This window comes from Loxodonta africana, chromosome 13 (genome assembly GCF_030014295.1).
Source record: "Loxodonta africana isolate mLoxAfr1 chromosome 13, mLoxAfr1.hap2, whole genome shotgun sequence".
NCBI classification, from domain to species: Eukaryota; Metazoa; Chordata; class Mammalia; order Proboscidea; family Elephantidae; genus Loxodonta; species Loxodonta africana.
The window spans coordinates 18,912,528-18,926,749 of NC_087354.1; the positions used below are offsets into that span (position 1 = coordinate 18,912,528).

At 54.2% G+C, this 14,222-nt stretch overlaps 1 protein-coding gene across 1 annotated transcript; it reads right to left on the reverse strand.

The window, feature by feature from the left end:
- Positions 1 to 5,265: 5,265 nt before the first annotated feature.
- On the reverse strand, positions 5,266 to 13,022 carry NR2F2 (nuclear receptor subfamily 2 group F member 2). Its single transcript, XM_003413903.3, has 3 exons — positions 11,937 to 13,022; positions 9,805 to 10,332; positions 5,266 to 7,066 (listed from the first exon to the last, which is right to left on the reverse strand). The coding sequence occupies exons 1-3, from the start codon at positions 12,376 to 12,378 to the stop codon at positions 6,792 to 6,794; spliced, it is 1,245 nt and encodes a 414-aa protein (XP_003413951.1). The 5' UTR covers positions 12,379 to 13,022; the 3' UTR covers positions 5,266 to 6,791.
- Between the last annotated feature and the right edge of the window lie 1,200 nt (positions 13,023 to 14,222).

Below are 14,222 nucleotides of genomic sequence, written 5' to 3' on the forward strand. Positions count from 1 at the left end.
GGGGGCACAGAGGCTGGGCGTTATTAGCAAGGGCTGCCTGGTTGGGCCTGGCGAAGAGCAAGGCGCGAGACGCAGGAACTCGCTGGCTGCGGAGCGAGAAGTCGCAGCTCCCCTTGCAGCTCCCGGGGCTTCCCCTCCCCTTAGCCTTTCCTCACCCCCGTTTGTGGCGGGGGGAGGGCTGGTATTCTCTCTGCTGGAGAGCCAGGGATGCCCGCGCTACCTCCGCGGTCCCCATTCTGTCCCCATCCCCATCTACTACTCCGTTCCTTCTTTCCAGGCCTCTCCAACTAGGACTCTTTGGAGCACCTAAACTAGGAAGAGAGGGAAGGAGCCTCCGCACTCCAGGGCTCCAAGAGCCCCTTTTAAAGCATTCTTTCCGTCACCATCACCTCAACCAGATATCCACAGAGCTGGGACAGGCCTCGCGCGGCACAAAGCTGACGTCTGGCCCCGGGGTGGGGGTGAGGGAGCCGCGAAGCCCCGCTTACTCCCAGGGCTTGTTGGTCTGGCAGGTTTTGCTTGCGAATCTCTCTTCTGCCCGGCGCCAGGAGGGAGTCGCCACCTTTGAGCCTCAGACCACCTAGTGCTTGGGGAACCTACCCTGGGCTTGCCCTTCATCCCTAGACCTCCTCTTCAGCGAACTGGGCCTGCAGGGCTGTCTGGGCCTCTAAAGGGCCTAATGCCTTCCTGAGAGGCCCAGGGCCTACCCTAAAGGCCCAGTTCCCGGGCTCCGCCAACTCAGCGCGCGCCCTCGCCGCGCCCTCGCTCCCCGGGGACGCAGGCACTGACCCGAGCCCAGGCAGCAGCGAGCAGAATCTCGGGCCTTCCCTGTGCCTTGGTAAGGAACACTTCCGCTATCTCAAAGTTGCCATAAGAAAATAAATACAAGTGACATTGTGCTGGGCCAAAGCTCATTAGTTCGTTGTCCAGGCCTAATAAAGGAACAGAAGCGCAAATTATAGAGTTCAGCTTCAACACACGCTCTGTCACCCGAGATCAGCGCACCGCGAGCCTGATTCCAATTGCTCCGAACTTGCTGCGCAGTTCGCCCCCACCCCCCTCCTCGCGAGCAGGAGGTTGGGTGGAAAAACATAGTTCCGAAGGGGGTAATGATCAAGCTTTTCCTCTCGGAAGCCTGCGCCACCTCATTTCCCATCAGTAATCCCAATAAAATTAACGTCGAGGCTGCAATTGAAAAGAGGAGGGCCCATGATACTCCTGAAATAACACACTCTCCCCCAGCAAAAGGTAAAAAGCAAAACGGCCCTTTGTTCAGCTAATTAACAAAGGTCCAACTCCGAAAGCAGATGTGTTTGCTTAGCTAATCACAAGCATGTTTCTTTCAAGGAACGTCATTTCAAGGGGGCCCCTGGGGGGGATGGGAAAGGGGGACACCGATCCCCTTAACCCCCTTTATCGAGGGGGTCCCTCACCCCAGCCACAGATCCAGACGTGGATCCACGCAACCCACCTCTCACACCTTTACCCCCTCGGCCCTACCCCAGAGGCCCAACAGGCACCTCGCTCGGCACTGGCCTTAACGCCAGGACTGGAAGTCGCGATGTAAATAAATAAATAAATAAAAGTTTTCATGATACAGAATGCCACTATTAAACGAGGCAGCTTGACAATTCACTTGGAATAGGACGCTAACTTATTACAACTGTGTTATCAGAAAGACGATAAGATTTATAACTCCGAGAGTCAGCTTTGCGCCTTAATGACAATGGATGTTAAGGGGAGGAAATCTGTTTTCTATTAGAGGAGATGAGAGCCCCTTCCCCGTTTTCGGGCCTTTACAGAGGCGTCCAGGCCGGCGGATACCAAGTCCCTTTGTGTCTCCATATGAAAAAGCTTCCCCCTTTTCCCTTTGGCTATGTAACCGGGTCCCCTTGCAAGGTTAGCACCTCGCTAAAAGCTTGGGCTTGGGAAAGACAGAAGAAAGGGATAGAGAAGGGAAAAGAGATAGAAGTGGTGATGGAGAGGGAGGTGGGATGGGGGGTGCGGTTCTCAGTCCTTCAGTTCATGCAAAACTATTTCCCTGTCTTTCTTTGCCATACAAAAGATGACTTTCCCCTAAACCAACACTGTAAGCAAACTTAAAAAAACTGGGGTCCTATTACAAACCAACGCCCAGCACTAACTGCTTTAAAATTACTGCATAATTAGATTTAGTTGAATTTCACCATTAATTAGGCAGCCGCACTGCAGGGAGTCTTTGAAATCTGAGAAAATGGGAAAAAATCATCTGAAGCACGTTTTTAAAACCCAACTTCAATAAATCTTGACAAGGCCTGGAATTCACAAGAGTACCTCGCTCCCCTCCCAGAGGGCTGAGGGACAGGGTTCTCCAGGCCAGGGCTGGGGCTGGAATAGGCACGCAGGGGGCGATTCCCTGGTAGGCCGAGAGCAGGCCCCCGACCCGATCCCTGTCTCTGCACAGGCCCTTGGAAAATCCTCTCTGGGAGGCCAGGTCTGTCCCCGGCCACCCTCGCGCTCTCAAACTCATTAGAGAAATGGGGGCCCCTGTGCTGCAGGCGCGCTCCTGCCAGGGGGCCGTCCACACGGGCTCACACATTCTGGGGCCTTCGACCGCCCGTCCGGATCCGGCTCGGCCCCCAGGCCTAAAACTTTGACAAGCAAGCAGCAAGTTCTGCCCACATCCGGCGGGGGTCGCAGCCGGGCGCCCACCCCAACTCCGCCTGCGCCACCCCCGCGCAGCCCCTGCCTTAATGCGCACGACAACTGCCCGAGGTCTGTCCATCCTCGCTCCTCCCCCTCCCCCCCAGACTATCCAAACATCAGTAAGATCCTTCGTTTACGGTTAGAGACTTTTTATTTTTAAATTTGGTGCTTGCCAAGAAGAGACTCGAATTCAAGTCTCCTGGATATGGGGGGCGGGGAGGCGGGGAGAAGGGGGACACTGCGCTACCAATATCTCCCCACCAACTCTGCGGTTTTCAGTACAGAATAATCCAGGATGGCACTCACTTGCCAGCCAAGGGTTTAAACGAAGGTTTTCTGCCTGCAGACAGAATGGCCTTTAGCCCCCCTCTCCGCTTTTTTTTTTTTTTTTTTTCCTCTTTTTGGGAGCCAATGTGTTTCCGATTAGCCGGCCGGGCCGGGCCTGGCAGCCGGCGCTCGCCGTGCACTGGGAGACGCCATGTTGGCTGCGCTCGGAGGACCGAGTCAGCAGCGAGCTGCCAGGCCGGGTTCACACGCTCGGGCTCCCCCCGAGCGCCCCCGGCCCCCGCCCGTCCCGCTGCGGGCCGCTCCCGGGAGGGCCGCCCCGCGCACCGCAGCCCGCGCTCTCCGGGGCCGCGGGCGGGATTCCGCCGCGCGTCAGCGGGGGGCGGGCAGGGGGCCGGCACTCTCCCGCCGCCGCTGCCAACCCCGGGCCCCCGGCCCCGCCGCCGACCGGATGCGAAGCCAGCCGTCTCCGCGAGCCCAGCCCCGGGCGGCGCCCGCTCCCTTGGCGCCCCGACCCCTCGCGGCCCGGGCCGAGCGAACAGTGCAAGAGCGAGGCCGGGCGACCGCGAGCCGAGCCAGGCAGCCGAGAGAACGGGCTAGAATCCCCCCGCTCAGTCTTCCCCAGGTCTGTTTCAAAGTGGCGAGAAGCAGCGATCGCCCCCTCTCTCTCTCTCTCTCTCTCTGGACTATTGTTGCATTTCGCCTCTAACTGGGTTCTCTCACACCCCCGAGCGCCCAGAGGAGCGGGGGGAGCGGGTTGGGAAAAGAAATAAAGCGAGCTCAGATCACATGGAAAAAAAAAAAAAAAAAAACCCCAGCAAGGAAAAAGAGACACTTAAAGGGAAAGAGTCGCCATGTTTAGCAGCTTTTTTTTTTTTAAAGATCTCGTCAATTTCACACAGAACGCACTCGCTGGGTCCCAGCCCTCGTCTTTTGTCCAATTCAGTCGCAGCAAAGATCTTTTGTTCTAACTCAGCATGAAAAGAAAAACTTTCTTTAAATGCAATAAACTTAAACCGAACTCAAGACTCTAAACAGATCCTCCTCCGGCCACTCTAAATATATACAAGGGGTTTTGTTTTAAGCGTTTGAAAAATGTGGGGTCCTATTTTTCTGCCTCGCAGACCCCACGCTCATTGCTGAAACTTGGAGTGAGAGAGATTTCCAACGTCTAGAACACATGCTTAAAGCATAATAAAACAGGGACTGTCTTTTGCTTTGAAAATCATAAATTATAATTTAATGCCAATAATAATTTACAACAAATGGCTGTTTACAATAAACTAACACAAAACAAACAAGGAAAAGGGCCTGTGTTTTACTTACTAGAGAAACTTCACACACTCACATGGATACCACTTACAAGAGGGGAAATAAACAACAACCGACAAAACCTCGATCTAAAGGTCAGCGGTATTCTTGCGTGAGAACATACTCATATATGTATACATCTACAGAAAGAAGCTGAAGGCAAAATGGAAAACCGCTCAAATGCACAAATCAGACGGATACTCCTGATCTAGATACATTGACTAGAACTGAGTATCGAAGTTTAACAGTTTGCAAAATGATCCCTTTTCTTTCACCTCTCTCACCTCCCCCCCCTCCCTTTTTAAATGAAACCACAACATGGTGAGGTATGGGTAGGGGGGCTGGAAAGACTCAGTAAGAAGAAAATTGCAAATCTCCCACACATTGAGCTTCCTCCAGACCAGGAAAAGAGAAGGGGGAGGGGGAAGGACTCGGAGACAAAATAGTTCCTACTTCCATATCAAGCACACCCTGCAAAGTTTCCCTTTCTTTCTTTTTTCTTTCCTTCTTTCTCTTCTTTTGGCTTCTAAGGACAAAGGATTCCAAGAACAGTACTGATTGTATCTATACAATCTGAAATGTCAAAATGTCCAAGTGTTTTTTATGTACATAACTCCAGTGGAAAAGATTCCCTTGACCTGTGGTCATGCTCTCACAGACAGAAGGTAAAGGGGGGAGGGGAGAGGCAGCCCCACTGCAAGTTATCATACATACATGGGACACAGACCCTTCAGCGCTATAAGCCATATCACTGGATTTGAAATTCTCTCAACCACCACGCTAGATGAGAAGCACAGAATATTTTAAAAATCACACCTAATTAAGGAAAAACTCATTGCAAACAACCGCTCTCTATTTACAACGCTTTGATTAGTTTGCTTGAACGATTTTCTGCATAACTGTCAGAAATGTACAAAAGAGTATTTTTTTTCTGATCATAAAATAGATACTGATCTCAAGATTTCTAATACTTTTCACAATACCTTCCCTAAGCAGGCACTTAAGTGTGACAAATATAAGGGCCTTTTTTTTTTTTCCTGGAAAATCCATTTTTAATTAAAAGAAGGATTAGGTGAATGGGGTGGTTTATTATATCAGTATGGCACTTCCCAAACCATAGATAAACCATTAACTTTAGCTCCCCCCCACACACCCCCAAATTAAACAGGCAAATACCCTAGTCCACCTTTGAACAAACTGATTTAGGGGAGTTATCAAATGGAGCCCCCAGCCAACTCAGCGAGAACTCACAGGGGCTCTTCTCCCTGGACAGACAGTGAGTGGGGACAGCCAAACAGGTTTCAGATATCAAATAATATTTTAATTTCTGAATACTTTCAATTTTCCTTGGAATATAACACACAAAGACTCGACCAAACAGTTCAGTTATTATAACTTTTACAGTATACAGAAATGTTGCACTTAAAAAAAAAACCTTCAGTTTTTTTAAAAACACAAACTGTAAACTCTAAGATACTGAATCAATCACGTTACCTATAAGTGCCAACAGTGTTATTTTGTCATGCTGATTTCAATGGTATTTCTTTTTAAAAAGGGAAAATATCAACAATTATAATACAAAGGGTTTGCAAATATACAAACAGATAGAGGATTTTCATAACAATTCAAGAACTAAGCGGGACCCAATTCAAATTACAAAAGTTCACTTTTTATTCAAAACCTCGGCATGTGTCTTGGACACATTCCTTGGCTGCCAATAAATTCCACAGTTCATTCTCTTTCTTAAAATATTTTTAAAAAGCTAGGTTTGTTGTGGTGTCTTTGGGCGCGGGGGAGGGCCAAGGTAGGGGAAGTTAAGTGGTGTGTGTGGTTCCTCCAGTTTTCTAATTAGAGTGCTCAACTTCACCTAAAATTGTTGGTCACCACTTGTAAGTGCGTTTCCATCAGCTTTGAGTTGCCTTTTAAAGTTTTATGTCTTCCTATGATATTTTCATGGACTCAGTTTTAATTCTTGCAGAACATATATTTTAAGGATACACAGTTTTTAAGAAGCCAAGATTATATCAAAACTTATTATAGAACCACAGAATAAACTGGTTTGGAACCAGAAAAGTACAAAAAAGAACAGCTAGAAGTACAGAGACACAGGACAATTAATAATTTGGAAAAAAAAAAAAGACTTACTTTCTCCATTCTGCTAATTTTCTCCCAATCTCCTTAAATGCACTTTTAGCAATATTTTTCAAAAATTTACCAAAAAAGAAAAAGACTAATTTCCTTTTTATACAAAAATGATAAGTAGCAAGTTGTTCTGACCGACACAGGAGTTTTTTTGTTTGTTTGTTTCGTTTTAATGCATTCTGTAAAAGTTCATTTGACAGTCTTTTTTTTTTTTTTTGAAATTCACAGTCCATTAAATTCTTCCCCTCTCTTCTTTTAGCAAACTTGTAACATCCTTTAAATCCTTTCTTAACAGAAGGAATTTAAGCAAACAAACCAGTCTTTTGCCTTTTCTTTCTCTTTCACTCCCCCTTCTTATTTTGATTTATTTATTGAATTGCCATATACGGCCAGTTAAAACTGCTGCCGGACAGTAACATATCCCGGATGAGGGTTTCTATGGGGGTTTTACCTACCAAACGGACGAAAAACAATTGCTCTATGACTGAGGAGGAGACCGTGCGGAGGGAAGGGAGGCGAAGCAAAAGCTTTCCGAATCTCGTTGGCTGGTTGGGGTACTGGCTCCTAACGTATTCTTCCAAAGCACACTGGGACTTTTCCTGCAAGCTTTCCACATGGGCTACATCAGAGAGACCACAGGCATCTGGAAGAAAGTTAAAAAAAAAAAAAAAAAAAAAAAGAATTCAGTCATCAGCTTAAGAGGTTTGAAATGGGTCACATGAGGTGTGTGCAAAGTGCTCTGTCAAACTGCTCCAACCGGAGTTCAGGCAAATGCCTATGTACTGGAAACTTGGGGGGTGGTGGAGGGAGAGAAAGAGCCTGAGATGGTCCTGGGTTATTTATTTCAAAAGAAAACACAGCTCAGAGCGCTGCAGGCTTTCACTGCCCAGTCCTCTGGCTGGGTCACTGAGGCCCAAGCAGAAGTGCACTAGGTGAATTTGGACCAAGTCAGTAAACAGACAGACAAACAGACAAAACCAAAACTGCCAGGGCTCCTCCCCCTCCTCCTCTGTAAATAATAGTTTGGCTTATAATTATACAGGGAGGGGGAAGGGAGCAACAACCTGGCCCAGCCCGGAGGAATGGCGCCCACGACCCAGCCTCAGATTCTCCCCAAAGAGGGCGACTCATTTTTCTCCAGTCTTTGAAACTGATTTAAGTGGCCCTTTAAAACTGATCTTGTCAGTTTAGCCTATTGAAGGGCAGCCATGCAAACTGTGATCTCTCTGTTCATTGGAGCTGTTTCTGTTCCCCCCTTTTCTTCTCTCTCTTTTTCTCCCACCCCCCCTTCATTTTTTTCTTAAACCAGGTCCCTCGAAGAAGCACCCCCTCCCCGTTATCTTCAGGAAAACACTTTTCTTTTTCTGATACGTGAAAATACAATAAGTGCCTTTGAAATGAGAGGCTTCTCTGCGGAGGTGGTGCAGGTTGTGACCTGACCTTTTGGGGCTCCCCAGACAAGACTGGGACGAACACATGCATATTGTGAATCACTAAGACAGAGGTTTGAAAACAGCCACCACCACCTCCACCACAAGGACCTGAACACACATGTGTGTATCTAGGACTCGCTTAGGTATCTTTGGTCAGGAATTTAAAAATCTGTTTGCATAAGCCTCCTTCCCTCTGCATGGGTACTGGGTGTCTCCCTCTGAATCAGATAACAGGAACCTTTATCTCTTTGTGAGGCGATCTGCATTCTCCACGCCGGCCTCCACATTTTGCAAATAGTAATAAATTAAACTGTTACGACAGTATCAGGCATTTCTTTCCTTGAAGGGCCAAGAGTAAGTCTAAGAACTAACAATGATATTGAGACATTCACCACCACCCCAGCGCCTGGAAGGGAAGGCTGGGTGTCAGGTTGTGGAATGGGGGTGCGGTTGGCTGCAGGGTAGGGGAGTATTCGTCTGTACATTTGCATCAGGCAAATGCCCTACGTATGACAGGCCCTCAAGGGAAAAAAAATCCAGACCCAAGTCTCTGCAGACAGCTTTTCTGCCCAGACACTGCCTGCTAATTGATTACTCTAGGACTTCCAGAGGCCAAATTTGGGGTGGTTGTGGTGGGCGATTTTAGATTAAAAAAAGCAGCAACTTAGAAAAGACAGCTTAGTTGAGGGCTCAAAACCTGGAACAGATTCAGCTAATCACTTGGTTCCCTAGACTTCCCTGAAACAATGAGGAGCAGGCTCTGTACCCCCTTTTTGTTTCCCACATAGATTTCACATCCCTCCTAGCTTCCTGATTACAGGTTTCGAAAACTGCAGTGGGTGACTAGGTTCCAAGCCCTGCCAACATCCAAATGTTTGTCATTCTTAATCAGGAACCCCTCTCCCCTCTCAGCCAGTGACAAAGGGATCAGCTGACAAAGTAGTACACGACTGTGAAGGGGTGACTTCCACCCACCTGGGCTGTGCTGAACTCAGCCCAGAGGCAGCCAAAAGGCTCAGGTGTGGCCTGAAGTGGGAAGCCAGACATCTCCAAAAATCATTTGGCCTCAAGAATTAATTAATATCAGATGTATTACTCACACAGGTTGAACTACATGCAAAGCCATTAGATTTCATAATGCAGTCAATGATGGCTTTATAACGCCAGCAACATTTCTATCCAGCCCAAGTTGGCATACGCTTTGGGGTGTTTAAAAACGCCTTAAGTGTTTGCCTGGGCATGGGAAACAAGGGGCCAGAGTCTTCAACCCACTGCAGCCGCTCTGAAGAGTGATGATGGCCCCTTTCCTCCTCCTGTCCCTTGCAGACAGCCCCTGCCCCTCTCTTGGCAGTCAGCATTATTTTAATAAGGATGCGACTTTGAAAATTGCTGCCCTCGGGTTGGATTGGCCTGAAGCTCCAACTCCCACTGACTTAACAGGCATGCTTTCCCCCTGCAGGGGCAAACTTTCCCCTGCAGGGAAGATGCCAGGGCTGTTTCAGTGCCCAGGGCCTTCTCCTGGAGGGCCAGCCAGGTGCCAGAGGCAGCCAGAGGGTAGAGGAGATTCCCCAGGCCTAGAGGGTCTACAGGGCCTGGCCTAAGGAAGGGGAACAGGACAACGCAGCCCAGTCTTGCCACTGCAGGAGATGAAGAGGCCCAAGAGGCTTCCTCATGGCCCATCTGGGGAGGGCATGTGTGCGTGAAGCACCCTCCCTGCAGTCCAGCCTTCCTCCCCTCTCCCGAAGACAGGCCTGGTGGGGCCCAACAGCTGTACAAAGTTCTCACTCCAAGTTGCACTCAACAGTTTGGACTTGCCAGGGGGAGACTGTGCTGGCCCTGGGGACTCCCACATTCTCTGGGCCCTAAGTCAGGGCTAGGAGACTTGGGCAGGTGGACCAGGGTGTGGCCTCTGGCTCTCAGAGCATGAGAAGGCAGGGGGCCTTCCTACCTGAGGTGAACAAGACTATGGCCTTGAGGCAGCTGTACTCGGCGGAATCGACGTGCAGCGCCTTGAGCTTCTCCACTTGCTCTTGGAAGATCCGTATGTGGTCCATAAAGGCGACCACCCTGTCAGCAGACATGGGCGAGGCGTGCAGGCCGGCAGCGGCCAGGAGCGGGGCGACGTGGAGGGGCATGGAGCACTGTGCCGCGTTCAGCACGAACAGCTCGCTCCAGGTGAGGCGAAGCAGGGCCACCTGGTCGGTGATCTGCAGGTCAGGGAAGAAGGGGATGTTCCGGGCCCACTCGACGGCGCTGAAGAGCATCCGAGCGGCCAGTTCGCAAATGTTCTCGATGCCCATGATGTTGTTGGGCTGCATGCACTGGCTGCCGAAGCGCGACGTGGGATAGGGCTCGGCGCGCAGCAGCAGGGAAATATATCCGGACAGGTACGAGTGGCAGTTGAGGGGGTCTCCGTTGGTCAGCGCGAACTGCCCGTGGGTCGGCTGAGTGGGCGGCATCCTGCCCCTCTGCACCGCTATGGGGAGGAAAGGAGATAGCCCACAGTTAATGACAGGTCTTGGCCCCCAGCTCCCCTGAAGGGGGTCTGCCTCCGCTCGACCCCGCCTGCCCCCAGGTCCCGCGCAGCGCATGGGCCAGGCGGGCCTGCCCGCTCAGAAGCGCGCCAGGACCACAGTCCTGGGATTGCCTGCTCCACTCTGCTCCCAGCGCCACCCCGGCAGGCTCCGGCGGCCAGAGCTGCACATTCGCCTACGAGGCCCGCTTGGGGCTGGGCCGCTGAGTACCCGGAATTGGCCACTTTGCCTCGGGTTCCCCTGCGCTGTGGGCGGGAGGTCGCATTCTGGGACATTTTTCTTCTTTGCTACTAAACAGCTGATATTTCTTATTGACTGGAGGAGAAGGAGCGGGAAGGGCGAGCCTGGGGGGTTGAGTGAGCCGCTTTTGCAAAAGCTACAAGGGTTCAACCCAGACGGCCTGTGCCTACCCCGGCTCGACTCTCCCCCAAGCCCTGCAGCCCCAGTGGCAGCCCCAGCCGGGAGGGGAACCCCCTGTGCGAGGCGTGAGGCGAGCCGAGGTCTGGCGTCTGCCTAATCAATGTGCTTGGAGGAAGCGAGACCGAGGGAGAGGGCGGAGAGAGAGGCCGGCCGAGGCGAGAGGAAGCCAGGGAGAGGGCGGGAGGAGGCGGCCGGGGCCGGCGGAGCCCCAGCAGGCCCCGAGAGGGCCAGGAAGAGCCAGCGCGCCTCGGCCTCGGGCTGTTATTTGAGGGCGGACCGGGAGAGTGGCTCGAGCCGAAACACAAAGAAAGCCCGGCGATCGCTCGCCCCAGCCCGGAGCCCGCGCCCGGCGCCGAGCGCGCCATTGGCCGAGCCCGACTCGCGGCGCTCGGCGAATTTCGATCACAAAGACCCAACTCGCACGGAGCGAAAGCCGCGCCACCACGCGCCCCTAGCCCATCCTTTCCCCACTGCCTATCGCGTCCTCTTCCTTTCAAAAGTGAAAGGAAAAAAGCAAACAGTGATTTTTTCAAGCAGAATGTTAATCCACGGAGGGTCACATGAGCGCTGCCCGGGCGGCAGCGTTAATACCGCGAAGTGCATAAAATTGCCATTTGTAATTTGAACCTCCTGTACAAAAGTACAATCTCAGGTTGTTTTTTTTTTTTTAAGAGGGTGGGGGCTGGGGAGAGGGGTGGGGAGGAGGGACATATGTTGGACATGCAGGAAAAACAAGCCGAGACAGGGAGAGAGAGAGGGGGGGAGAGAGAGAGGTAAACCAGGCTGAAAACAAAACCCCCAAACCCCAAACAAACACTACCACTCCATGCCTTGCAGAAAGGCAAACTCGACTGAACTCGTAATCAATGCAAGAGAATGAAAACAGCCCGGGGGGAGAGAGAGAGGGGAGGGGAGGAAGAGAAACCAGGCGGCCAAAGCATGCAGATTTGGGGCTCTGAGTTCCAGTGCAGAATTCGCTTCTAATAGAAAACCCTTCTCGGCTGCAATACGAAGAGACGAGCTTGGGCGATCTGGCTTCTCACACAGAGCAGGCTAGCCAAACGCACCCAGGGCCCCTGGAACCCGGGCGGGGTTGGGGGGGGGGGGAGAAATAAGAGGCCGATACCTTCCCGTCTCATGCCCACTTTGAGGCACTTTTTGAGGCGGCAGTACTGGCACTGGTTGCGATGGTGCTGGTCGATGGGACAGTTCCGGTTGGCGCGGCACGTGTAGCTCAGGTTCCTCCGCACGCTGCGCTTGAAGAAGCTCTTGCAGCCCTCGCACGTGAACTGGCCGTAGTGCTTGCCGCTGGACTTGTCCCCGCACACCACGCACTCGATGTGCTGCTGTTGCTGCTGCTTGTCGCCGCCCGGGCCACCAGGGCCGCCCTGGCCGCCTGCTGCCGTCTGGGCCGGCGTGCTAGCCGGGCCCCCTTGGCCGGGCGTCTGTGGCGTGTGCGGGGCGCCGGGTGGCGGGCCGGGCACTGGCGGCGCCTGCGAGGCCTGGCTGCCCTGGGAGCCGGGCACCTCGTCCTGGGGGTCGCGCCACGTGCTGACTACCATTGCCATATCTATGGGGGCCGCGTCCGGACTTCCTGCTCCCCTGGCTGCGGGCGGCGGCGGGGCGGCGGCGGCTCCCGGGTCTCGGGCTCCGGCGCGCCGCCTTTTGTGTGTGCGAGGGTGCGAGAGGGCGCGGGAGGGCGCCCCGGGTGGCTCGGGGGCTGGTTGGTTGAGGTTGGTTAGTTTTGCCTTTTTTGTTTTTGCTTTTGCAAAGTTTTGTCGATTGCTTGTCTGGCCCGATGTGTTTGTTTTGTTTGTTTCCCTCGGCTCAGCTTTGTTGGTTTCGGGGGGCTTTCCGCCGGGAGGGGAGGGGTAGGGGACGGGGCAGAGCGAGTGGGAGCAGAGCGTGGAGAGAGGGAGGGGAGGGAGAGCTGCAAGTCGATTGTCTGGCTTCAAGACAGAAGTAGGAGGCAAAAAAATCTCTCCAAAGCTCTTGCTCGCTCGCTCGCTCTCTCTCCCTCCCTCTCTCGCTCACTCTCTCGATCTCAGAGCTGGTGTGCAGCCGAGGAGTTGGAGAAGGAGGAGGAAGAGGAGGAGGAGGAAGAGAAGGAGGAGAGGCGACTGTCCGGGGGCCAAGTCCAGGGCAGCCCACAGTCAGCCATTCAGGAAAGCCATCGAAATCAAGAGGACTAGGAGCGCGGAGGCGCCGGGCGCGGGCGCGCCCAGGGAGCCGGGCAGGCCGGGGCGGAGGCCGGCGGCCCGCGGAGTGGCCGGAGCGCTGCCCGGGTCCGGGGGAATCAGCATGAAAGTGGTCCGCGTCGGGCGCTGCGCGGCGTCGTTCCGGCGCTGGGCCGCCGCCGCCGCCTGCCCCGGGCGCCCGGCGCGCGCCCTGCTCGCTCCGGCCGCCGCCGCCCGCTTTCGCCGGGTGGAGGCCGCTCGCCGCTCCCTGCGGGCCGCCCGGGCCGCCGCCGCCGCCGGAGCCGCCGCCGCCGCCGCCGAAGCCGCCGGGTCGGGCCCGGAGCCGCCGCGTCTAGCGCCGCCGCCGCCGCTGAAGCCGCTGCTGCCGCTGCTGCCGCCGCCGGAGCCGCTGCTGCTGCTGCCGCCGCCGCCTCACACACATAGGGAAAGAGTCAACTCGCCGGCGGCGGGGGAGAAATGATAAAAGAGAGAGAGGAAGGCAGATCACCACCTAGAAGCACATTCTCCGTGCGCAGAGGGGGGAGAAAAAGACGGGAAGAATGAAAGAGGGGAAAAAGGCAGCTCGGCACCCGGAGGAAGGAGGCAACTCGGGAGAGGAGGAGGAGGAGAAGAAAACACACACGCGCGCACGCACGCACACACCGCGGAGAGAAAAGAACAGAGAATCAAAGTGATCAAATATGCTAAAAAGGGGGGCGCGGGAGGGAATGCGATTTATAGGCGCCGGGGCTGGCAGAAGTGGCTTCTCCGCGATCAGCTCACTGAGCTCTCTATATAGTGAACTTTGACACGACTGCTGCAACTTAGCGCACGTTGCCATGGCGACGGCGCGCCTTATAAGGCAGCAGCCGGGGTTGGCCTGGCCAGGCGCGCGCGCACCGCCCCCTCGCCGTCATTGGCCGGAGCGCGACGGCCCCGCCATGGCGGCCCCGGGCGCAGCCCGGTCCTAGCGCGAGCGGCGTCGCGGGCGCAGCGCGGGGCGCGCGGGGGCGGAGGGGCGGGGAGGGGGCGGCCGCCGAGTCGCCGCCGCCGCGGCCGCAGCTGAGCGGGGGATGGGCCCGCGCTGGCCCGGGCGAGGCCCCCGCTGTCCCCGCACCTTGCACCCGGGGTATCCGCCCCGGCGGAGAGACGAGAGCGGCGCGCACACACGACGCCTCTTAAAGGCTCCGCCAGAGGCTTGGGACGGGATCGAGGACTCGCCTCGCGCAGCTCGG